Below are 27,449 nucleotides of genomic sequence, written 5' to 3'. Positions count from 1 at the left end.
ATGTCTAATTTTTAAGGAATAAAATGGCATACAAAAGTACTAAGTGTTAATCTAATTTAAGCCAAAGTATCATCATTCTGGGTGGATCAGCATACATTCATAAAATGAATGGGTGCAAAAATTTAAATGCATTCTGAAAAGTATGGTTTAATTTGTGATTAAATATCCTAAAATGCTATTTGAACATATCTTTTCAGAAAGAAATTTCTAATTTTGCTGAAATTGCTTGTTGTTGAAAAGAAACTGTTCTGGAAAAAAAAAAAAAAAAGAAAAAAGCATATATTACAACTGTGTTATTGTAACCACATTAATTAGCAGCTGTGACACTGAAACATATTTTTCTATTCTTATTTTATGGAATAGCGATGCTTGCCATCCTTCTACTACTGAAGAATTACCTGATGAAAGTTTGTTCTGAAATTAACTTTTCACAAACCTTAAAAAATAGTTTTTCACACAGTTAACTAAAATGTTCTTGTTTGAGTTTTCCTTTTTTTTTTTTCCCTCCTTCATTATGTCCTCTTTTGGAAATTCTGAAAGCATTTGAATAAAATATTGCACACTACTAAGCAGTATGTGTTTTGTGTAAAAAAAGCTTATCAAACTAGAAGTGCTATTCATCGTGTGTTTTGTGATTTGATAGCAGAAAATATTCAGGCAGAACAACAATTAACAAGGGTTGATTAAAAAGTTAGACAATGTATGACAATAAGTTGGGATTTGTTGAGAGAAAGAAGTATGTGAGAAATGCCTGGAAACATTGTGCACATGCAGAAAGAAATTACTCATAATCCTGAGTGTAAAGTATTTCAATAGCTTGATTTCAAACAAGCTTGTTTGAAAATGTGTTTTAATGCAGCAAAATGTAGGGTCTTACAATTGGAGAATAGCAACCCCAATATAACTTATACACTTAGTAGGATTGAATTATAAATAGTACAGGAAGAAAAGGATCTGGGAATTATGATATGGGTGGATATGAAGTTCTCTGAGCAGTGTGAACAGGCAGCCAGGAAAGTCTACATATTTGAGGAAAGACAAATACGTGGGTTACAGAGCTTGGCAACTAGGTCTGATTAAGATCTTCTGGCTCTGAGTGGGGATAGTAAAATGAATGAAGGTGAAATTTTAACTATTATAAAGGATTCAAACTAAATGCCATAAATTCAAATTATGGGTGAAGAGCTTTAGTTGGATTGGAGGAAGTTTTCTTTTAGCCAGAAAGTTGTTGATTACTGAAATAAGTTGCCTCCACAAGTAGTTGAGGATGACAGTTTGAAGGATGACACGAGGAAGGAAGAACATAATTAGTCTATTTTCTTATCTCCTTTTTATATATCTTTTATTTTTTTATATCTTCCATTATATTTTTATTATTTTTTGATTAATTTTATTATTTTGTTATTATTAATCAAAAATAATAATAGATAAAATTATGATAATTATTTTTTTTTGGCAGTGTTACAAAAGCTTGTAGCTTCCTTGCACTGTATGGCTAAACTAAATAAATAAGTGCTTTATTAAGTGTAGATGCAAAAAATTTTCAGAATATTCAATGAGGATAATTCCACCTATATCAGTGTTTCTGAATTTAGCTCAATATGTGAGAGAGAGAGGTCATTACATTTACATCCTCATGTTGTGTTCAGCACTACAAAAGTTTGATATTTGGGGAGAGAAAAAAGCCAAAATATTATAAAAACAAAGAATCTTTTAGTTTTTGTAAAAGGATGGGATATACAGTAAGTCTGATGAGCTGGAACCCTTAGAGCATTAAAAAATGACCAAAAAATTTCAGTAGAATGTAGTAGTTGTGAAGTTGGAGAATGCAGACACTCTAGATCTATACAACAAATGTGACTACACAAAAAAATATTTGATTAAAAAAAATGGTCACAAAGAAAGTGTTACACACAAAACACCAACAAAAAATTATGTGTATTTCAAAAAGAGAAATCCTTAAAAGTGTTTTAGACACTAGCTCATAGCAAGGTAATGACTGCCAGAATATTCAGAATAGCATATAAGATGCCAAATCTGTTATACCCAAGTCACTATGGTTATAACAGTTGAAATCCATCTGTATGAACTATCAATCCTGTCCAATCCCCCTAATAATTTATCTAGATCTTACTTAAATTTATTCAAACTACCCACTTCTATAACACCAGAGGGAAGTTTGTTCCAACAATAACCTACCCATTGACTGAAAGCAAATTTCCACACGTTTATCCTGCAACCATCCTTCCTTAAATTTATGACCAAAATGTTTATTATAAACAGTTGGCTTTGTACCCTTCCTACTTTACTTATTCTGTTATCTATTTCCATGTCTTATCTTCCCGCTTCATCAAAGATTGTTCTTAAAAACACAAAATTACTAATTTTTCCAATTTTTGGTTATTTATTCCACAATATAAATTTTCTTTATTTCTCCAAACTTTCATAATTTTTGTTTTTGCATAACTAATTTTCATGCTAAATTCTCTACAACCTTATCTAGTTTATTCAGAGATTCCTCAAAATTTGCAGGCTATTATTTAACATTACAATATCACATGCATATAATAATGATCTGACATGCTGCCTTGCATCATTATCATGCATTTTTGTAGCTTTTAAGTTCAGATAGTGTAATAAACATTGAGGTTATTACACTTTCTATAATTTCTTGATTTAATGATATTCAGATTTACGTGAGTTACTGCCTTAAGTCATCCAGGTTCGACACGGATAACTATTGCACAGTTCAGCTCTATAATAAAATGTATATTGGACCCCAACATGACTCACCTTTATTCTGCTGCTTACATGTAACTTTTGACTTAATTTTTACCAGCTCTGCAAATGGTGTTACTATATGGAGCATAAGCTACATTGTCTAATTACTTTGTCTAGGTTTTATTAATTGTAATTTTTTTTTTTTTTACCATAGGAAATTACCAGTCTTCCCATGGAAGGCTAGAGGATAAAAATAACTTATCCAGGTATGTTTTATGACTGGGAAAGATATACAAAATATATTTTATTTATTTATTAATTGATGGAAAATTGGTTTGCTGCTTTTTGCTTAACTCAAAAAAGCTGTGGAGAATATTTTAACAAATTTGGAATTAAGCTTACAGAGAATAATATTTTTTCATAATTTTGCTCTTAACTTTCGTAGTATTAAAGAATATTATTTAGCTTGTGAACTTTTAAATTGTTTGATGTTAATGTTATTCTGCTTCTTAGGTTCTGTCCATTATCAGGGCTGTTTGTCATCAATTTTGTAATAACACAAAGACATTTTCTATCAGTTGACAATTTGAACTATTTCTTTTTTTATTGGTTTTTAAACTTTTTGTTACATCAACATTTTTGAAAATAGTTGCTGTGTAATTTTTTTTATTTTTTTATTAGTGGATAAAAGGAATTTCCTTTGTCTTTCAGGAGCTAGAAGTAGCTGCAAAGTGATGTAGAAGGTTTTTGAATAGACCACAAATACTTTTTTTTTTTTTTTTCATATATTTGAAAAAAAATACTGCACAAAATAAAATCAATCAGTACAAACCTATTATTTGGCAAAACTTCATATCATACCCAAATAATCTTTGTATACTGGAATTTTCCAATTCCAGAAACCTTTAATGTAAGTACTGTATAACATGCTTATTGCTGTTTTATTCTGATGAGCCTTTCTCAGGCCAAGTTGTAGGGTTTTCTGAAATTGGGCAAGATTTTATATCTCATTAAAAACAAATTTTCCATAAAACATAATGCAGTTTTTTGCACATTAAGAACAGTCAGTACTGTTCAACCATCACACTGCTTGTCTTCAGTTATGATACTGTCTCTTCAGAAAAGAAAATGACCTGGTGATATTACAACATTTTGTACAGTAATTTTAGCTTTGTATAGAACCAAAATTATGCATTTGAACATATTGAGGCATATTTATTGATGCATCTTCCTGCATGATTGGATGACAAAATACAGTGAGCTTTAACACAAAGTAAGCATGTTTTTCTTAGTTTTACAATTCGTAGCTAGAATTGAGATTACATTTAAGTGGTGCTAGAATTTTCAGTGTGGCATATAACTCTTTCCATACTATCAAGGCTAAAAAATGTTTGCTGCTGGCTGAAGTACTAGTATTTCCTCTCATCTTTCTCACCTCTGCTCCCCCTCCCCCCAAAGATTCTCTCTTTTTTGTTTTTTGTTGCACTGTACCATATTATTACACACTATAATCAGATTTTCATGAAATATCTCTTGTCCATATTTGATATTTTATATTTTTTCCACATCTGATATTCGATATTTTGAGATCTTTGGAAATCATTCTCATACGATCAGTTTTTTTTTTTCCTGGCCGAAAAATCAAAAAGTGTAAACTTAAGGAATTTGGCATGATTGATGATTGTCAATATATATATATATATATATTTGTGATATAATAAATTGTTAGGATAAGTCTGTTTATGCACAACCTGTCTTGGCACACTTTCATTTGGTTGGTCCTTGTATTTTTTAGAAAGTTGAATTCTTCTTAATCGTGTATATAATTAATATTTTAAAAACAAACTGAGGCATAATTATATTCTTAATAGTATACTATTATATTATTAAATTTAAGGCCGCTTGATGGATGGAACTCAACTGCAGTTAATGAAATCTCATCAAACAGCATAGATCATGTTGCTTCCCAGCCTGTTTACAATCATTTACATCCTTCATTTGGACCTGATGAAAGACAAGAACCTACTCCACCTAGGCCACCACTTCCACGAATAGAAGGTTAGTCTATGGTATTGTACACATTTCATTTCTTTATTCAGATATTTCATTGGAATTGTTTTTTGCTGCTACTGTTGCTATGACTATTACAAAGTATACTGTTTCCTAATAGAACTGTTGTATTACAGAAGAATTAAAAAATTTAATAATAATGCTCAATTTAAGGGAGTTATTAATCCGTATTTTATTATTGCAGTAATTGTTTAGATATTTTAAAATTTTATTTTCAGAGTTAGATGGAAGAAGAGACCAGTTTGCTAATGAACTTCATTCTCGGCGAAATAACACCACATTGTAAGTTTTTTTCCCTACAAGTTTTCAAGTTTATTCCTGATTTAATTTTATTATTGTCTTAAAAATATATTTTGGCTCATGAAAAGTTCTTTGTATTTAACAAAAGAAGAGCCATTTTTTAAGTAACATTTTATTGTTGCATTGATGTAATTGAGGTAAAATTTTGTTGGGGAAGGTCACATGTTGCATGTAGTGATTAAATTTTTAGATATACTATACACATGACAAGTATACTCAACTGCTTAACATAATGTGGCATTGACAGCGTCAATCACACTGCTGAAACACAATATATACTGTTTTCTTTTTCTATAGTTTGAAGCTGACATAACAAAAACAGCAAGTTTGGTACACTAGCTGATCTAGATGCTTCCTAAATTGTTACCAGCAGGTGCAGTCTGTGGAACTATTTAGCAGCCGTTATGAGAAAAGCATTCTACAGCTATACCTTGAAAATATAAGGAATGTTGGGTCCCATCATAATGTCTCTCATAATCTTTATAATATTACTCATATTGCATTATAGAAGAGATAAGGAGAAGCTGCAACTTTGTTTTGGAAGCCAAATATGGTTTGGACATTTCAACCCTTCAGTAAGCAAAGTAGTGGTATTGTACTGATGAGTCATCTACAACCAAGTATTGCCTTGTGCAACAAAGGCTCAGCCAATTCTCTATGGACTGCAAATGCTCACAGAGAAATGGCTCCTTGACCCCCCCCCCCCACCACCACCACCTTGAAATCATTCTTGGTTGGTCACCTCCACTATTCTTAGTATTTTTGGACCTTGCACATGGGGATATACCTAAGTTCACAAAGCATGAAGGTGCAAGCAGCAATTTTTGCAGCTGTGAATTGACTGAATATTGCCAAAATTCACTTCACTTGATTCACAGCGAGGCCCAAATATCAGCTGATCAAAGTTTCACTTCCAGTTGATGCCCTTAACTGTAATCACTAAATGAATGTCCATGGAAAACCTCAGGGACCTTATTATTGTGTGTTTTAAGATCAAAATAAAGAATGTATTGTATTGTACTAAGATATCAAGTTCTCATATACATAAATAAATCCTTGAAAACACCAACTTACTTGGAAGAAAATTTTACTATAATAAAATATACAGATTAAGACGTGATAATGACAACTGTGATTAAAAGCATTTAAAACATAAAATTGACTTAAAAATATACTGACTAAAATGTTAAAACATATCACAAATAAAATGATCACAAATATATCACAAAAAATGATCACAAATATATCACAAAAAAATTATCACAAATACACTAGGAGTTTTTGGCTTCTCTTTGGAGCCTTAATAACTATTTAAGTTTATATATTGCATATTGGCTGACTGGCGTTGATGTAGTGTCCACCATATAAGCACAACCTGTGTTCTGTAGAAGTAGGAAATGGAACTAACACTGTCTGTGTAATGGAAAATAGTAAAAAAAAAAAGGTGAAGAAAACTAACAGGAGAGAGAGAGAGAGAGAGAGAGAGAGAGAGAGAGAGAGAGAGAGAGGAGGTGATGGTAATCATTAAAAGGTTAGCGGTTAGGCAATGAGATCATAATTTGGAGGATGTGGCAAGAGGGGACATCTGTTCACATCATGCAACACCAACGGTTCAAAAATAGGGTATATGTTTGTACTATTATCCCAATTAATTTCAAATCTGAGCAGTGTCAGAATTTAAAATTTTCTGTGTATTCTATTATGAGCTTATTGTCCATCAGAAAGTTATGTCTTTCCTGCCAGTAATGAACAGCTACCACTGATTTGGTGAAATCAGTTATGTCAGTAGTATTATGGTGATCTTTGATTTGGTTCTCCAGATGACAAATGGCCTCACCAATGTAGTTCACATTAAAATCCCTGCAGGGAATATATTACATAACCTCACCCCTTTTTGTTGGTGCTATAGGTGTTTTTAGAGGGGAATATATAGTCTATAGTTTTCTTCCAGATGTATGTTTGTGTAGTACAGATGCAGGATCCTCAATATACACCCTGAAATATTCCTGAATTAAAAGGAATGGGAACAATTATGGTGAGTTGATGAGCCTCCATGTCTGAATATAAACTAATGTGGTTCCTGGTGCAAAGTGCATAACACAGGATCCTTTCTTGTGCTTATATATGTGTTCTTGTGTGAGTGTGTGTCCACATTTAGATGTGAGGGTTGAAAAACAAATCAGTTCTATCCCATAAATCAGTATGATAAAAAATTAATAAAATAAAAACATTTTTATTATTTTAAGTTGTAGATTGTTTTTGCTGATTATTAAAATAAATTTAATCACTTAAAAATATAATATTAAGGTCTTGGCCAGGTCCCTTGAAGGATTATGGGCCCAGGTACTGTAGCTCCCCCTTGTACCTACCTGCTTATCAGCGATCCATTTTTGATGAAGCTAAGATGCGACTGTCCACTGATACAATGATAATATTTGGCCATTGGTTCCAAAGAGCTGTTAAAACTTAACAACAGCAGTCTTCTTTTGGTGAAGTCAATGCTGAATGGCCTTAACTTCAACTTTGTATTGTTCCCATCTTTTGGAATCAGTTGTGGAGTCTGCTAATGATGCTTTATGATATTCCAAGTAAGATTTATAATGTTCACAATAGGATTTTGTCACGTCCTACTGTGTTTGACCATCATCTAAAAGTTTCATTAGAATGAGGAAAAATTGTAAAGGAGAGTGCACTTTATTTCTAACAGTCATGTGGGTGTTTGAAATTCATCCACCACAAAACTATTTTGCATGTTGTTTTTCATTTTATTTGACTCTTTAAAAAACCAAATATTATTCTACAATTTTATATCATATAGGAATTGGTCATATTATATTTTTTGTAATTATTATTGCAGTATTCCTCCTTATTTTTTTTGAAACATCAGTAGGAAATAGGATGAAATCTCTTGTTAAAGAATTGTCTAGTGATATTCTGAATTAGTTTAATCTAATGATATGATCCATTAGCATGATGTGATTAGTGTAGTTTGTTTGTTTGTTGTTTTGATTTAGGCCTGATCCTCGTTTCATATCATATCAGAAGGATCGCAGCATGGGTATATGTCTTACTGGTGGCAGTGAAGTTGGAATCTTTGTCACAGCTGTACAACCTGGGAGTTCAGCATTTTTACAAGGTCTACAACCTGGTGATAAAATACTCAAAGTTAGTAAATATGCAAAAATAACATAATTATTTTTTTGCAGAAATTTTACTCCTTCAATTTAATGTTATTTAAAATTGTTCATGAATAATCAGTTTTCCTTAAAATTGTTCATAATTAATCGGTAACTTCCTGTAAATAATCAAGATATTACTTCCGGCAAAAAATAATAAATAAATAAACAAAATAATAACACTATTAAATGAGCAGTGCTTTACCTCAAAAACTATTTTTTTTTAATAAAGAACAAGAAATGGTTTAAAATAGTGCACTTCAAAATTTTATTTTTATTTTGACATCATATTGAGTATTAATCACAAATAGTAAATACAGCAATAACAGTTTGTAATAATAATAAAAAATAAATAATAATTTTCACAACTACCTCACTTCTAATGCACAGCAATAAAGAACAAGAGACATCACAGTTCTTCAAACAGTCAGCACAGGAGTTGGAATGCAGTATATTTTGTACACACACACACACACATATAACAATAAATTTTTAATAGCCATCCTTCTCCTATTAAAAACTAATCAGGAGTTCAGATCAGAACTGCATATCGTACTGGGAGACTACTAAAATTCGCATCAACATAATTTTAACGGATATTTTAATTTTTAAGTTTTTCAGTTTTTGGCTAATAAAATGGCCAAAGCGCGCGCGCGCACACACACGCACACACACACACACGCGCACGCGCGCGCGCGCCCACACACACACACACACACACACTAAAGGATCATAAAAGTTACTGATAATTAGTGAGAGAGAGAGAGTCTCCATTAGAGAATGTTCTCTAATAACAACCATCTGCCATCTGATTAAAAGCCTGAAGCTTTGAAACAGCTAACTGGCATCTTATTAACACCTTTGATGGTATCTCAAATTTTTAGATGTATATCAAATTCACCCTTTCTGGTGACACTATCTGATTTAAAAGATTAAAAACTTAGGCACTGCAGATAATGATATTTGTCTATAATTTTAAGCAATTTGTCTCAAGTTGCAAATGCAAGCCTTAGTGGTTGAGAACTCAGTCTTTAGTTTACCAAAGATCTCCCCACAATCAAAATTGAAAGTGGTATATAGAATACTGTTTTTACTTGATTTCAGTTACTGCTATGAGATATAGTGTGACAATATATGTTCTTATATTAAAGTATATTTGAGCAGCATAACTTAACTCAACCAGTTTGCAACTAACTTGAAAGTTTGCTCACAAAGAATACCAACTCAAGCCTTTCTATACAGTGGACCCTTGATATCTCTCACCATTTGGTTCATTAAGAGTTCATTGGATAAGTAAATGAAATACGTATCAATGGTCTCGTGTTGTAATGATAATTGTTCCAGGGAAGTCATAAACTTGAGCACTACCCTCATTTTTCAGGTAAATAAATACCAGTAAAGACTAGTTTAACTATAGTTTATTGATTTAAATATGAAATCTACATATCATTTTATTGTTTTCTCCTTGAAGGGTGAATCATCCACAATTTTTACTTACCAGGAACTTAAAATCCAGAATTTGAAGGCTCTGTATTCCTGGAGGTATAATCCTTTTTGCAAAATGATTCTAGCGTGATTGCACTATAGCATTCCTCTCATTCAGTAGTTCCTTGTAGTGAAGGATCATTGGAAACAAATCTTTGTAGTTGCAAGGAGTATTTTCCAAATGCATAGAAATTCTCCAAGGCCATTGGAGGATCTCTGCATTGAGATTCTTATCTATAAGCTCTTCCCCCCTCCCCTCCTCCAGTGTTTGAAAAAGTCCATCAGGGTCAAAATTCTTGGTGTTTTCTCCTCCATTTCTTCACTAGGTGATTCTGATGAGACCTTGAATTCCCTCAGTTGAACCAGGTCTTGAGCATTGAGCTTTTCATTGCATCCTACCAACATTCTTCAACATCAGTGGGCTATAATTCCTCACCCAACCAGTTATCCAGATATTTTAGTGTAACTCCTCTTTAAGTCCAGGGAAATCAGTAACATTCAGTCAATAACCTTCCCTATGTAGGCATTCAAAGAGTAAGAATTGATTTCAGTATTGGCAATTGCAAGTTGTTGATTGCATTCTGGATGTTGAAGCTGTAAAAAAATTCACTTAAAATTCATGTTTTCTTTAACATTGCTTCTAAGTATTTATAAATTGAGCTATGGTAGTATTGCTTGAAATTAGCAGTCACATGGGCTGTAAGATTGGTGGCATATTGGACAAAAGAAGGTAGTCTTCAGCATACCATTTCCACCATCCTATCAGTGACTTATCTCATCAAGTTTTCTGGGTAAGCTGAAGCATTGTTCATGATTAACAGTGCCTTCTCTGCTAAGTTATTCTTGCTGAGATAAACAGTGTTATCTAATGTGGGCTCTGGTAAAAAAATATATCACAGTCTCCTTTATGTTTGTATGTATAATGCAATCCCCAGTGCAAAGTGCATGATTGCCTCTCCCCTTGTGGTGTTTGTATGTGTTCACGAGTGTCCACACGTAGTGTGAGCATTAAAAAGCAATATGTTAATTCTAACATAATAAATCAGTAAGATAAAAAAAAATGAATAAAATAATAATAGTTGTATTATTGTAATTTTGTAGCTTTTTTTTTTTTTTGGCAGATTAATAAAAATTAATTTAATTACTTAAATGTAATATTAAATGTAATATTAAGGTCTTGGTGGGGCTCCCTTGAAAATTGTTGGTCTGAATAAGCCCACTGTTCTTCAAGGGAAAAGTACTGTAGTCCCCTTATTCTCCTCTCTCATCTGGCCTGAAGATAAATCTTGTCTACAGGGCAAAAATGATAGCAGACCCACTCTTGAAATAAGGTTTTGGTAACCCAGGCTTTCTTGTTTGATTTCCAAACCATGGGAAGCTTATCTCACACAAAGCCTTTTAAAGCTTGGGATGTTAAACTGTGTCAGTTTCTACTTTAAATTCCAACAACATTGCTTCCAGAAGAATTAATTAATCCTTAGATGACTTATAACTTAACAAGCTCTTCCTTCTCATAATGAAAGTTCTATTAGGCATTTCCTTTCAGAACAACCCCATTTCACTGATGCTGAAGACTTGTTTAAGACTTTATCCAAGTGGCTCAAAATCTCATACACACTTGCTGCTGATGAAACTTCCTGACAGTTGGATAATTGTCAAGGAGTTACACCACTCACTGAACCATATGAATTAGTATTATTAAAGATCAACACATATAGGAAGCCAGACGTTTGCTGCACTAGTCAAAAAAAAAAAAAAAAAAAAATGTTTGCACAACTGTATCCACTTCTACCATAATATTCCCACCAAGGGAATCCACCGATTCATCTGTTCCACAAATTTCACCCAACTGCCAACTTTAAACATCCGAAAGGCTGTTTATTAAAATGATCAACAGTATTCTGACCAAACATTAGGTCTAGTCTATTGGTTTCTCCTGGTAGTTTGTATATATGCCCCTTGGTTTTGTGTTCCATTTCATTGTGAAAAATTACACCATCATTTGTTGTATCCCCATGCCTTATATACCTCAGTCTGATTTCTACCTCCACACAAAGATGCCTTGTTTTCAAGCTCTGCAATTCTCATCTTAGTAGTCTCTTCTCATATGGGCTACTCTTTTGCTATTCTCACTAGCCCTTAATTCAAAATTTTCAAAGCATTCCTTGTCAAATTTTCATCACACTTTTTGATTGTGAAAAATACTACCAGATTTCCACCATGTTAGAGTGAATTCTCATAATCTCCCTTAGCTCACTAACCTGAAATTCAAATCAATACCATTCCCCTTTTCAGGTTCTTATCTCTCTTACAAGTGAGACTATAACTTCCTCATTCATTTACTTATCTCTTCAAGTCCTTATATGCCTCATTCGGGTCCCTCCTAAGGTGCCTGTTGCCAGGCTTTTCATTCTTCAGCTTCCTGGCCACTCCTCCTAGGGATAATGATTAGGACTCTTCATTAGTCTAATCACCTTTCTTTGATCTTATGTTTACCTTTAGTTGCCAATTTGTAACCAGTGAAAATCACTTTGAAGCGTCATGGCCTTCAGGAATGAAGCAGTGTTTAAACCAATCCTCAAAGAAAGATATTGTTATACATGCTTTCTGGTTTTATCGGAAATGCACAGATAGGTGGCTTTATTGATGCCCTTAAATGCACGAGGATTTCCAGAATGGTACACAAGCAGTGGTTTTAATCTGTAATCTCCTGCTGCATTAGCCCCAAGCAAGAGCATGGCTCTATTTTTTGACTCCTTGAAACTTGGCATTGTATTTTCCTTTGGCATGTATGTTCGATCCGGCTTTTTTTTTCCAATATAGATCAGTCTCGTCAATGTTAAAAATTTACTATGTTTATTAATAATTTTTTCCAACAGATCACAAAATTTCTCTGTAGCTGCAGAATCAGCACTGGCAAGTTCACCGCATACTTTAACGTTTGGAAACCAGCGCGATACTTGAACCTATTAAACCACCCATTGCTTGCCACGAACTTGGGTTGGGGTTTGCCGTACTTATCCTTAATATCTTCATAAATACTCCTTGCTTTTGCTTGAATGGTCATTAGCCTCAGGGGCACTCACTTCGGAATCTGATTTTCCATCCATATTATTAACAGCTGTTCCATCTTCGATATAGCTCCTGAACGCTGTTTTGTGATCACTGTTGATCTTAAGTGTATTGATCCTTTGACATGTTCTTTTATACGCACACTGCCCTTTAAAATAGTATTCACTGTTGAAGCAGCGAGACCTAATTCGCTTGCAATAGATGACAAACTTTGTCCTGCTTCGTACTTAATCATTTTCATCTTCATTTCTAAATCAATTTTGTTTTGTTTCCTGGCACTACCACCACTTGCACTTTCCATTGGTCCCTTTCCCTTCATCATCATAATAATTAAATAGGAATGAAGAGAAGATTCTGAAAATTTGTTTTTTATATGATTGAAGATTTCAGTGAAGGGGAACACATTTCGCCATAATAGCATAAAAACCCACACAATTGCAGTTATTGGTATTATCGCAAATGCAATAAGATCGAGTTTACTACCCGTTTATAATTAGATGCACTAACAGAGAAGCCCAATAAACTGGAAAGTGCAAATTGTTTTTATTTTATGGTCATGACCTCCAGAAACGTGCTTTAGAAAAATATCACAAAGGTGTTCAAAATTGATTCTTATAACGGGAACATATGATAACGATGAAAGGGTAGTGCAATTTCCATTATAAATACGAACTTTTAGAGAGATAAATAGCTTAGTAATATAGTGATATTTTCAACTTCCAAGGACTTGGAACGAATTACAAAAAAAAAAAATAAATAAATATATTATTGGGTTCACGTTATGATATTTTCACGATACCTCCATTTATTCCTATGGGATGCAAAATACGTTTCCATGATTTTTTTAAGTTTGCAACGGCCTGCAAAAACTTACGTAAAGTAGAATTTCTGTAAGTCGAGTATTACCTAAGTCGGGGAGTTCCTGTATTTAATTATGTTGGGCACTGCTAATTTTACAACAACTTCATATTTTTGTTTTTGAGTCACAGTTGTTCTTATACAGTATTCTGTGGTTGTGTCCAATATTGACTGCTTGTTTTCCAGCTTCAAAATGAGTGATAATTTCCAATTCATTTTTAAAGTGGGGATTAGTTTTTGCAGACATGGGCAGTGAGTTTGTTGCAGAAATGCAGTAAAGGACACAAAATTGACAGAGTAGTAGTTCTTGGTTAATTTTATGTCCTATTTACTTTGTTTGAAACTCTCACCAAGAATATTCCTTATAGATTGACAATATGGAACGATAAGAAGTGATGTATAGGACATGTGAGAGAGGCAACATGAAGTAATGATGGGGAATAATGGTATAAAATAGTGGCTGACACATCGGGAGGTCTATGAATATCAATGACCCACATTTACTTGAAAATGTCTAGGGAAAAAAAAATAAAAAAAAAAAAAAATAAAAAAAAGAAGTAAAAACCTTATATTTAGTAGTCCAAGTCCAATAGGTACTAAAACTAATTACCAGAACTGTATTAAATTTGTAAGCCAGACAAAGGAATGCTGCTATTGCTGCATGTCATTTATAATGATATCAAAGCATCATAATGTAATCAGTTCTAGAAAATAAATTCTTGCATGTTGTTAAGATTTATTTTCATGCTCAGTGTTCAGAATTCAAAAGTTTTAAATGCCTGCTCTGTTGGGCAGCCTGCTGGTGATTGTTACCAAATCCTGCCTTTGGAAAGTTGCCAGAAAAATTATTTATAGTGTATTTTTTTTACAGTATTTCTTTACAGTATATTTTTATTTAAATAAAAATATCAACTTTTTTATGTTGGTTTTATGACATTTTTTCCTCTCAAATTTTAATGAGATTTTCCTATATATATAAAGAGGCATAAAGTTCTATTAAGTTTTTTCAGTTTTATATTTAAAATAGAAACTATAAAACTGTTATACTTTTAGAATAGAGAATTTTTGGAAAACAGAGAAATAACAATGACTTAGCATTAATAGTAAGGAACACAAACTGCAGATAGGAATGTGTAATTATTTCTGGAACCATAGGGGATAATGAAATTATTACTTTTATAAAAATATAGTGTAATTTGTGTTCCTTATTACCATGCTAAGTTAGTGCCTACATAGTATTTTGGAATGGTATATCAGACCTAACAGTTGCTTAATTAATATAGATCACATGTTAAAGTCACTTACTCATAATTACATATTTCATTAATAGGTAAATGACCAGGACATGAGAGGATTAACACGAGAAGATGCAGTATTGCTAATTCTTAGTATTCAGGATCAGGTTAACCTTATTGTTCAACATAGGAAAGATGGTCAGTGTTATATTTCTATTTAATTGTGTTGATTATAAGTATCAATTTGTTAAAAGCAAACTGTCATAGAGTTTACTGTGTCATGGTTTGCTTATGTTAAAGTCTAGGTAAGCCTTACCACAGCAAATTCTGAAATAATACAATTCCTCTTGTAATAAGTGAATACAATTTGTCAATATAATCACGTGATTCTTTCAGATTTGCATTTATCTGTTTTAGATGAACGTAATGCACTGGGAGATAAAACTGTGAAGCTGCTTTCTTGATTAAATATTTAATTTAAGTTTAAATAAAATGAGTTAAATATTTAGATATTAAATACTTAACATATTATTTAAATAATGTCTGCATTTATGTGCAATGAAATTAAATTGTAATAAACTGGAAAAAAAAGTATTCCAAATTTACATTTAGAATACTTTTTTTTTTTTTTTAATCAAGGAGTTGATTTCCTCAGTTGTGAATTGCCTAATTTACTTGAATAGCTGAGGAAAATTATTTCACTCCTTTATTGGCAGGCTTGCAGTTTTCTTTTCTTTTTTTCTAATATTTTTCAACAAGAGACAATTAATTTATGGTATGCTGAGTTACAAGGCATATCAGTTACTGTAAGAAAAACCTAAAACTCTGCAGAGATATCTGGAATACTTTTGAATTAGTAAAACTGTTCAGAAGTATTGATAGTGAAAAAGGTTGTTACATTTCATATACTGAGGACAGAAGTAGTTATGACGGAGGCACCTTTAAGCACAGTCAAACCAAGCAACTTCTTGGAGACCAGATAAAACTGTAAATCATACAAAGGTAAAACAATGAAATTCATATTAACAGTATCACATTCCTAATAGAAAAATCGCTTTTATAGATATAAAATGTATTTCAAAGCATTTTTTAAATTGCACTATTTTTGTCCCACCCTTCGTAAATGCTGTTAGCACATTGCTTTTTTTTACAACTTGATGTACCTTGACCTTTACCAAACTCTTCAGTTTCACTGTGGGAAGAAATTTATTCCAGTTATCTACAACATGCTACACAAAGATAATTTTTGAGATACATCCTTGTATTACACCTTGAAATTTTATATTGTGCACCTGGTTCTTATCTCTCTTACCAGTGAGACTATAACTTCCTCATTCATTTACTTATCTCTTCAAGTCCTATGTGCCTCATTCGGGTCCCTCCTAAGGTGCCTGTTGCCAGGCTTTTCATTCTTCAGCTTCCTGGCCACTCCTCCTAGGGATAATGATTAGGACTCTTCATTAGTCTAATCACCTTTCTTTGATCTTATGTTTACCTTCAGTTGCCAATTTGTAACCAGTGAAAATCAATTTTGAAGCATCATGGCCTTGTTCTGATCATTTGCTGATGATTTGAAGGTTGGAAGGATACTTATCCTTCCAACCTTCAAATCAACAGCAAACTCTGCATCTTTCTATGTACTCCCTCTTCGGTGACATTAACATAACATTAGAAACTAGAAAGGGGGCAGTACTGATCCCCTGAGGAAATCCGCTTGCTGTGCTGTTCAACTCTGGAGTTAAACAGACAGGTCAGTTGAACAGGTCATTTATGGCCAACTTCAACTAACTCTTTCCATCTAAGGATCTTTCATGTAATTTCAATTTGTTCTAGATTATACAATAAGTTCTTATGGGGGGGGACTGTATCAAATGCACTTCTAATGTCTAAGTATATAATATCAGTTATTTATTTTATTTAATTTTTTGCATCTAAGTCACTATGACCTTGTCGTATTAGTTAATGGTAACATCTACCCTTCCTGAACTTGTGCTATGATCCCTTTAGGATTCCATCCTTATAGTGATGGTCCTCTATCATGTCCTTAACCACAGACCCAAAGGTCTTGCTTGACTACAGAAGCCAAGCTGACACTCTATTATATTTTTCATTGAATTTGCAATCTGCTATTCCTCTGGGTTATTAACTGTTAAAAATAGGTTAGGCAGACTTGGTCTTTATCTCCAATGATGATCTTTGAAATGAAGGTTGGTTCATCCCGAACATATTCTTGAAGACAAAGACACACATTGCCATACTGCTGCTTTTTTGGTCAGCACTCATCACAATTTTCACTAATGTTGCTATTATCCATCATGTTTAGTTTTTCCATTAAAATATATTGGCAAATCCCATAGCAAAGTCTCTGAAATTCCCCATCCATGAACGAGTCACAGATGATGAATTTCTGCTTTAGTAAATTAGCTTGCTGACTTGTGCATTATTTTTATGTGATCTGACAGTGGATGGATGCCCTGTGAATTCTGCATCTTTATTAGCTCACTTTTGAATATTGCAAATCACTCAGAGTTATCTGTGAAATACTTTTGAGTGGTTTTTATGAATCACTCAAACATTGCCCATATTATTCTCTCCAAGTGCATCCTTTCACATTTCACAAGCCATTTTTTTCCCCTTAGTTTGTAACAGAACTTGATACATACTCATTATTCTTTCAAACCATTATCAAAACACAGAAACTGTAATAGTATTTATGCAATCTTACTCACAATCAAGTAAAATACTAGTGATAGAAACTATGTGAGCAAGATTGGTATCAAACTGTGAAAAAGGGTACATACTGTCACCATCTTGTGCAAGTATGCTCCATAACATCACTTTTTTTTTCATAACAAGAGGGAATTTAGAAAAGTTTTGGTAACACGTCACATAAAAGAACCACTAGTTGGCAGTGATCACAGTCTATTGATTTGGTTACTTAAAGATGTAACTACCATCAAGGGTAAAGGGATGGGTTTTTGTTTTTGTAGATTGTTTGTTTGTTATTTGGTTTTTAGGAGCATTAGCAACTAAGGCCATATTGCTCCGGGGATATGCGGTGGTCATTCCCTGCCCTTTCTGCATCCTCCGTATTTGGTGGGCATGGGCTCGAACCCCGGTCTAATCAAGAAGCGTGTGCTACACACTGCTGCTCCTGCCCACCTGGCTACGGAGACATCATGTTTTTGTAGAGGTGACTACAGTGGTCTCAGGTGGTGTTTAAATTCTGAACAGTGGGACCAACTGATGTTACTATCAGCAAATTCGAAATGGGAAGCATTCAAGGAATTAATCATAGAAACCACTAGGCTTTTCATACCAACTAAGAAATACTATTCAAGGCCTAAATGGATGTCCGATGAACTGATGAAACTTGTTGCAGAGAAGAAAAGTGCATGGGATGAATATAAATGATTGATCGGGAGACACACAGGCATATGGTAGATATAAATTAGTCTGCAATCAAGTCACAAAGGAGGTCAGGCAAGCAAAAGTAGATTATGAGAAATCATTGCTGAAGGATGCAAAGAAAAACAGCAAAGATTTCTTTACCTATGTAAACACTAGAAGAAAGGTGATGAATCAAATTGGTCCATTTGATATCGATGGTTTGGCTGTTGATGATCCTGCTCAGCTTGCTTACAAACGGAATGAGTATTTTGCATCTACATTCACACATGAGGAATTCTTTAGGGAAGGGGACGCTGGAAGTTTATCAAACTGGAAGCCAAATGATTTTGTAATAACTGAGAGGAAAGTGGAAGAGAAATTGCTGAAGTTAAACACAAGAAAGGCATTGGATTGATCCCATCCATCCTGGGGTGGATGGCATCTGTCCAATTATATTAAGGAAAACAGCAAAGGAAGTAAGCAAACCCTTAGCCATAATTATGAGAGCATCCTTGGATACAGGAGAGGTCTCCGCAGACTGGAGATGTGCGAAATACCCACAATTCACAAAAGGGATCAAAGGGCGACACGAGTAATTACAGACCTGTTAGTTTAACTTCTGTTCCAGGGAAAATAATGCAGTCACTAGTAAAAGAAGTAATGCATGAACATCTAGACAAGACTGCAATTATACTTCAGACACAGCATGAGTTTGTTAAGGGGAAATCTTGTATGACCAATTTGATTGGATACTACGATGTGGTCACAAAGGAACTGGATGCAAGTACAGTATACAGTCAGTCCTCGTATAACACGTGTTCACACTACACGAATTCGATCATACACGATTTATAAATAGGGGAACGATATCTTATATAACACGAACTGAATTCGCTTATGTACGATTCGCCTTTGTGTTTACAAGAAATGGCAGTCGAACTCCTAATCACCCCAACCGAACGCAACACGATAAGAATGAAGAGAAGATTCTGAAAATGTATTTATGTTTTTTATATCAGTGAAGGGGAAACACATTTCACCATAATAATGTAAAGATCAACACAATTCCAGCTATCGGTATAATCACAAATGCAATTAGATTGAGTTTACTACCAGTTTATAACAGATTCCACTAGCAGGAACGCAACTGGAAATTGTTTTTATTGTTTTATGGTAGTAACCCCTAGAAATGTGCTTTAGTAAAATGTGAGCCAGTGAGGTGTTAATAGTGTGTCTCTGCCTTTACGGTGTAGTTTATTCAGTTGCTATACGCGCGCAGCTTTGTTTACGTGTATCAAGTGTGCCTCCTCATTTTGTAATTGTGCTGTATTCCCTAAAAATGAGTAAAATACTTAAAAGGTGTGAAAAGGAAGCGTCCTGGTGAAGACACTACAGATTCAGAGAGAAAAAGAAAAGCAATATCGATAAACAGAGGTGGACTGGGTCAAAAATTATTACCCGGGAAAATTTATAGTGGCCTCATACTATGGTTTATGGCCAAAATCACACCGGCCTCTGGCCCACCGGGGTTTCCGCAGTAAGGCTTATGGGCAGTCTGTCGATAGAGAAAAAATGTGAAATTGTGAAACACTTTGAGCGAAAGGAAAGACCATGTGATATTGCACGTGCTACAGACCTAAATGAGGCAATGCCGAGAATTACAAAGAATGCAGAGAAAATAAAAACAACTTTCATAGCAGGAACAACTCAAAGTGTAATTAAAATCCATTAGATTAAGACACAAAGAATTGGAAGAGATGGAATGGCTGTCATCTGTTTGGATAGAAAATCAAACAAAAAACAAGTTTGCTTACGATAGATGCAAAAGCATTAGCAATATTTTATTACAATTATTTATTGTGTTTGGTAATGTTTTGGTTACAAATGTGTGTTCAATCTTGGGTGGTCAGTACCTAACCCTATTTTCCCCATAGGGCCTGTTGTTTATATTGCACGATTTTGCATTGCACGAGGGTTTCTAGGAACACAACTATCGTGCTATACGAGGACTGACTGTATATCAAAATAATTTTGATATCATATACATTGAAACTTTCCTTTAACGGACAGCCATGGGGAACAAGAATTTGTCCATTAGAGAGAAGTGTCCGCTAACAAGAAGTCTGAGGGGGAAAAAAAAAAGAAAGAAAGAAAAATCGTTAAACGTTTAATGTAAAATTAAATTAAAATATATACAGATTTTGAACAATATTTTTGTAAATAATATATAATTACATACACAAGAGATAAAGAAAAATCGTCAAACGTTTAATGTAAAATTAAATTATATACAGATTTTGCACAATATTTTTGTAAATAATATACATACAATTGTGCTATGCATATTATGACTTTATATTAAGAAAAATACATACAGTAATCACTTATTTTCTTCTGCACCTTCTTCCTGCTGATAATTTTGTTTTCAATATTTGTTTGGAGTGAAGAAACCATTGAAAGTCCTTCAGTATCTTCTTCAGTGGCGAAAAACATTTTTAAACGATTGATTTGTATGAGCGCTTCTTCCATTTTCATCGGTGGTTTGTCGTTAATATGTTCTTCGACAGAATGACCTCCTTCCATTTCTTCATCCTCATGAGGAACTTCTTGAACAATATCAATGATAATATCATAGATATCTAGAGCACCATCTTCTGTAGTGAGGTTCGAGTCTATATCTTTGTAGCCAGGATCACTTGTAGCTGAAGTATCGTACATTATCAATAGATGTTGAAGTTCTTGTTCTTCTTGTTGCTCCATATTGCTGTTCACAACTTCAATTTTTGCATTTGAGAAGCCAGACTTTACAAAACAGTTCACGACAGTTTGTTTTCTAATTGTGTTTACTGAAGAAGAAATCCATTGAATCGCATCTAGGATGCTGATTTTCTTTGCAAGGTCACTCGCACATATTACATCGTTCATGTTTGCAATGAGATGTCTTAAAACACATTTTCTGTAGTGAAGTTTCAAATTTTTTATTATCCCTTGATCCAAGGGCTGACACTCTGCAGTTGTGTTTGGTGGCAGAAAAACGATTTGAATGTTGGACAATTCAATGTGCGGGTGAGATGCAGCATTATCCATGAAAAGAATAATTTTTCTGTTTTGACGAATCATGTTTTGGTTAAAGTGACTTATCCATTCGCTCATGATATCTCGTGTCATCCACGCTTTTTTATTAGACTTCCAGTCAACATTCAAAAGATTCAACTTTATGCCCTTGAAACAACGAGGATTTTGTGGTTTTCCTATAACAAGAGGTTGTTCAAAGTCTCCCAGCATATTTGTACACAATAGTACAGTAAAGCGTTCCTTAGAAATTTTTCTGCCCTGGCACTTTTCGTTTTTTAGACTCATTGTTTTTTCAGGAAGAGCTTCAAAAAACAACCCTGTTTTGTCACAGTCGTAAATATCCTTAGCTTCAAAATCACGACATAAATCTTCCAATTTGACGGTCCACTCTGTTACAACCCCAGTATCAACAGATCCACCTTCACCACTTACAGTTTTCCAAGAAATTTTTGCGCCTCCGTAGCCAGGTGGGAAGGAGCAGCAGTGTGCAGCACACGCTTCTTGATTAGACTGGGGTTCGAGCCCGTCACCACCAAATATGGAGGATGCGGAAAGGTCAGGGAATGACCACTGCATATTCACGGAGCAATATGGCCTTAGTTGCTAATGCCCCTAAAAATCAAATAACAAACAACCTATAACAACCAAGAAATTTTATGCCGAGTTTTGAACTTGTCTAGCCATCCCACAGAAGCTTTGAACTCATTTACTCCCATAGATTTTGCAACCTCCAAAGCCTTTTCCCTAATAATAGGCCCATTAATGGGAATTTTTTTAGCACATGCGTGACAAAACCACTCATACGTAACATTGTCAGTTTGAAGTCCAACAGTTTTCGGGAATGATTTTTGAACCTGATCATTTCTGTGTTGCCAAAATTGTTTGAGCAGTTAATTTTTTTTCTTTAGGATGTCACTTACCTTATCTGCATCTTCCCGATTTTGAATTTTTCAGCGAGATTGCGAACACTATTTTTTTGCCGATTATACGCATTAATGAGTTCGACTTTATCTTTTAAAGTTAAATGTTTACGAGAAGACATTGTGCACTTCACACGACACTGAACAAAACTGAAAACTCAAACTCAAAAGATGAAAGCATTAGCATTAGCATTAGCATTAGCAGAGGCATATGATGCAAGAAAGCAAGCTTATTCAGCATCAGCCAAAAAAAAACCCACTCCCATTTCACCCCTCCGTTCGTTCGAAATACCTGTCCAGTTGAGCTTTAAATTTGTTTAGGCTATCAACTTCAACAACAAGTGATGGAAGTCGGTTCCACCAACCAACCACCCGCTGGCCAAAGGCAAATTTCCGCACATCTATCCGACATCCGTCCTTCCTCAATTTGAATTTATGCCCTCTGAGGTGATTATTCTGAGAAAGATGAAGAATCCCATTGGCATTGAGCATGCTCAAACCATTCAAAGCCTTATACACCTCTATCAGATCACCTCGCCGGTGCCTAGTCTCCAAACTCTGTAATTTGCAAAACTTAAGCCTTTCTTCGTAAGAGCAACCCTTTGTTCCATTTACTAATCTTGTTGCCCTTCTCTGTACCCGTTCCAGCAGCTCTACATCCTTCTTGAAATGAGGCCTCCAGACCTGTATACAGTACTCAAGATGTGGCCTTACCATTGCCTTATACAAGGGAATAATCACCTCCTTATCCCTGCTAGAAAAATTCCTGTATATCATTGACAAGACACCATGAGCTACTCTTGCAGCTCGTCTGCACTGCTCAGAGAACTTCATATCTGCCTGCACAATTACCCCCAGGTCCTTTTCATTCTCCACCACTGTCAGTGTAGTACCGCAGAGTTGATACGTTGCTCTGGGGTTACTGTTTCCCATATGCAGCACTTTACATTTGTCGATGTTAAACCTCATTTGCCACCTCTCAGCCCATCTGTTCAACCTTTCCAGATCCTGTTGCAGCAGCATAGCGTCAGTATTGTCCTTAACGACCCTGCCAACCTTTGTATCATCTGCAAACTTGGACATTAAACTTGATATCCCATCATCAATATCATTCATAAACACCGAAAACAACAACGGACCCAACACTGAACCTTGAGGAACTCCACTAATAACATTAGTCCACGTTGAGCAGTGTCCATTGATTACCACTCTCTGTCTTCTGCCACTCAACCATCCCCTTATCCATAGCAGCAATTTGCCTCCAACGCCACACTGCTCCAATTTGTGCAGCAGTCTTCCATGTGCAACAGTATCAAAAGCCTTTCTAAGATCCAAATATATAATATCAAAGTTATTCCCTGCATCCAGTTCTTTTGTGACTACATCATAGTATCCAATCAAATTGGTCAGGCAAGACCTGCCCTTAACAAAACCATGCTGCGTCTGAGCTATAACTGAATTCTTGTCTAGATGATCCTGCAGTGCTTCTTTAACCAGTGCCTCCATTAATTTACCTGGAACAGAAGTTAAACTAACAGGTCTATAATTACTTGTGTCAGCCTTTGATCCTCCTTTGTGAATTGGGGTTACATTTGCACATCTCCAGTCTATGGGTACCTCCCCTGAGTCCAAAGAAGCTCTCATAATTATGGCTAGGGGTTTGCATACTTCCTTTGCTGCCTCCTTTAATATAACTGGATAGATCCCATCCACCCCAGGTGCCTTTTTTATGTTTATCCTCAACAATCTCTCCTCCACTTTCCTCTCAGTTATTACAAAATCATCCAGCTCACTGCCAATGTTTACTTTACCTACATCATTCTCCTTCCTGAATAACTCCTCATGCGTGAATGTAGATGCAAAATACTCGTTTAGATTGTTAGCCACCTGAGCAGGATCCTCAACTGTTGAACCATCAATATCCAGTGGACCAATCTGATTCATCCCTTTCCTTTTCGAGTTCAAGTATGTAAAGAACTCTTTTCTGTTTTTCTTTGCATCCTTTGCCAAGGATTTTTCATAGTCTGCCTTTGCCTGCCTAATCTCCTTTGTGACTTGGTTACAGACCAACTTATATCTATCATAGGCTTCCATGTCACCCATTAATTTGTATGTATCCCATGCATTTTTCTTCTCTGCCACATGTCTCATTAGTTCATCTGACAACCATTTAGGCCTAAACCTTGAACAATATTTCTTAGTTGGTATGTAAAGCCTGGTAGCCTCCAAGATTAGTTCCTTGAATGCTTCCCATTTTGAGTTTGCTGTTGGTAACATCATCAGTTGGTCCCACTGTATAGAATTTAAATACTGTCTCAGACCATCATAGTCGCCTTTACGAAAACAAAAACCCTTCCCTTTACCTCTGATGGTAGTTACCTCCTTGAGTAAATCCCACTTCAACACACTATGATCACTGCCACCTAGTGGTTCATTTATCTGCAGGTTCTTAATGCATGAAGAATCACTACTGATAATCAGATCAAGAGTATTGCTCCCTCTTGTTGCCTCACGAACATGCTGATGTAGAAAACAATCATCCAATAAATCCACAAAAGCCTTGCTAGTGTGCGAGTGACCAACCCACAAATTCCAGTCAATATCTGGGAAATTAAAGTCCCCCATTATAAGACTCTCTGATTTACTGGCCCACTCTATTTCCCTGTACAATATCTTATTATACTCATCAGAGTCATTAGGCCTATAGCACACTCCTACTCTCAATTTTGATTTCCCTATGCTTATGTCACACCAAACTGACTCGACACTGCCCTGTCCATCGATGTCGACTGGCTTCACTTCCTTGGACTTTATGTGTTTCTTAATTAATAGCATAACCCCTCCTCCCCTCCTGTCCTGTCTATCCTTTCTATACACATTGTATTCCCCAAATTCCAGTTCCGCATTACTTATATCTGTGTGACACCACGTCTCTGATATCCCAACAATATCTGCCTTTGATGTTTTGAGCAATACCTCAAATTCATCAAATTTATTTACCAAACTCCTAGCATTGGTGTACACGCAGGTATACATGCACCTGTTTCTATTCTTAGCTACTCTAACACAACCCATGTGTTTACTTGTACCGCAATGACTACCAGCAGTCTCTGAAATATCCTGCATCTTGTTTTTCAGACTTCTGCTCATTTCAATAGAAGCAGTGCAAGAATCACTTCCACCTCTGCCACTGGCTACTGTTAATCTATTAGTCCTTGTATCCCCCCCCCCAACTAGCAGTTTTCCGACCCACCTAACACTGCCTCGACAGCATCAGCAAAAATTCTTGCACCCTTTCTATTTAAGTGTATCCCATCCCTGTAGAAGCAATCTCTCCTGTTAACAAGTACAGTCCAGGCTGAAAAAAATTCTACCCCTTGAGCCTTGCACAATCCCTCCAGGGCCGAATTGATCGACAAGGCTCTCATCATATACTCCCTCCTATCGTGTCTGGGCAGAATTGCAGACACTTTCAAGTTCAACCCTAATTCACGGCTTTTTTTCAACAGTGACCTGTACTTGCTAAGTAATTCCGCCGGTCTCCTACTCTTAATATCATTAGTGCCAACGTGTACAACTATATCACCTTTTGTGCCCTTAAAAGATGATATCCGCTCTACAACGTCATCAACCTTTGCCCCCGGCAGACATACCCTGGTCCTATTCCACCTATCCTTTTTACAAAGTATGTTCCCCGTTTCCCTGACAATAGAGTCACCAACAACTAAAAAAAGGCCGACCAAATCCCCCACCTGCACACACCAAATTCATCAGAAGTTTTACACGTGCCTTAAAATTCTTGAAAAAGGGTTTATAACCGCGGGTTTAGAATTTTATCAGGGTAAACCTTGATAAAATTCAGAGAATCGGAAATAGAAAATAAACACATGATTGAGGCAATACGTGGAAGAAACGTTCCTAGAAAAAGGGCCGTGAGCTCGCCCGCTGTCCGTTATGGGGAGATCAAATTAAGTGCTAATCTAAACGAAACAGTTCAGATTGCCTTTCCACGTCCGTTACAGAGAATGTCAGCTAGTCAGAAGCTGAAAACACATTAAAACCAATAGAGGAGAGTTGGGGAATTTGAAAATGTCCGTTGTAGAGAGATGTCCGTTAGAGAGAGGGGTCCGTTAGGAGAAGTTTCACTTGTACTTGGATTTCAGGAAAGCTTTTGATACTGTTCCACATAAAACACTGCTGTGTAAATTGGAGCAGTGTGACATTAAGGAAAAATAAAGGAATGGTTGAGTGGGAGAACATAGAGAGGTAATCAGTGGACATTGCTCTTCAGGAAACTCATGTTATTAGTGGAGTCCCCCCCCACCAGGGTTCAGTGTTGGGGCCCATTGTTGTTTTCTATATTTATCAATGATATTGATGAAGGCATACCAGGCTTGATGTTCAAGCCTGGTATGCCTTCATCAATGATACAAAGGTTGATGGGGTGTTTAATGACACCAATGACAGTATGATACTGCAACAAGATCTAGAAAAATTAGGTAGATGAGCTGAAAAATAGCAATTGAAGTTTAATATTGATAAATTCAAAGTACTGCATATGGTAGCAGTTACCCCAGAGCAATGTACCAACTGTGTGGTGCTGAACTTACGGTAATGGAAAATGAAAAAGACCTGAGGTAATGAATAGTTGAATAGACCTGGGGTAATGAATAGTTGAAATGTGCAATCAGATATGAAGTTCTCTGAGCAATGCAGACAGGGGATCTTGTCAATGATATACAAGGATAAGGAGGTGATTATTCCATTGTATAAGGCAGTGGTCAGGCCACATACAGGTCTGGAGGCTTCATTTTAGGAAGGATATAGAGTTGCTGGAATGAGTACAAAGAATGGCAACAAGATTGGTGAGCAGAACAAAGGAGTGCTCATAGCAAGAAAGGCTTCATTTTCTGCAAATTGCAGTGTCTGGAGACTAGGCATCTTACCTTGATCTTATTGAGGTATTTAAGGCTTTACATAGATTGAGCAAGCTTAGTGGGAGGGAATTCTTTTTCTTGCTCAGACCACACACACACACACACACAAACACACACACATACACACACATGAAAGGCCACAAATTCAAATTGAGTCAGTATAGTTGCAGAAATAGATGTGCAGAAGTTTGCCTTTAGCCAGTACGTGGT

At 35.2% G+C, this 27,449-nt stretch overlaps 1 protein-coding gene across 1 annotated transcript in view; it reads left to right on the top strand.

The window, feature by feature from the left end:
- The window catches only part of LOC150080537 (tight junction protein 1-like), a 489,733-nt gene that overhangs the window by 284,876 nt on the left and 177,408 nt on the right, over positions 1-27,449 (top strand). Inside the window, exons 11-15 of the mRNA XM_090380724.1 lie at positions 2,936-2,987; positions 4,619-4,779; positions 5,010-5,073; positions 8,106-8,256; positions 15,013-15,115. Coding sequence (XP_090236850.1) covers positions 2,936-2,987; positions 4,619-4,779; positions 5,010-5,073; positions 8,106-8,256; positions 15,013-15,115 — 531 coding nt within the window. The remainder of the gene's footprint in view (positions 1-2,935; positions 2,988-4,618; positions 4,780-5,009; positions 5,074-8,105; positions 8,257-15,012; positions 15,116-27,449) is intronic.

The sequence above is a fragment of the Mastigoproctus giganteus genome, chromosome 9 (genome assembly GCF_048544385.1).
Source record: "Mastigoproctus giganteus isolate SK-2022 chromosome 9, ASM4854438v1, whole genome shotgun sequence".
NCBI classification, from domain to species: domain Eukaryota; kingdom Metazoa; phylum Arthropoda; class Arachnida; order Uropygi; family Thelyphonidae; genus Mastigoproctus; species Mastigoproctus giganteus.
This window is presented reverse-complemented; position numbering and strand designations above follow the sequence as displayed.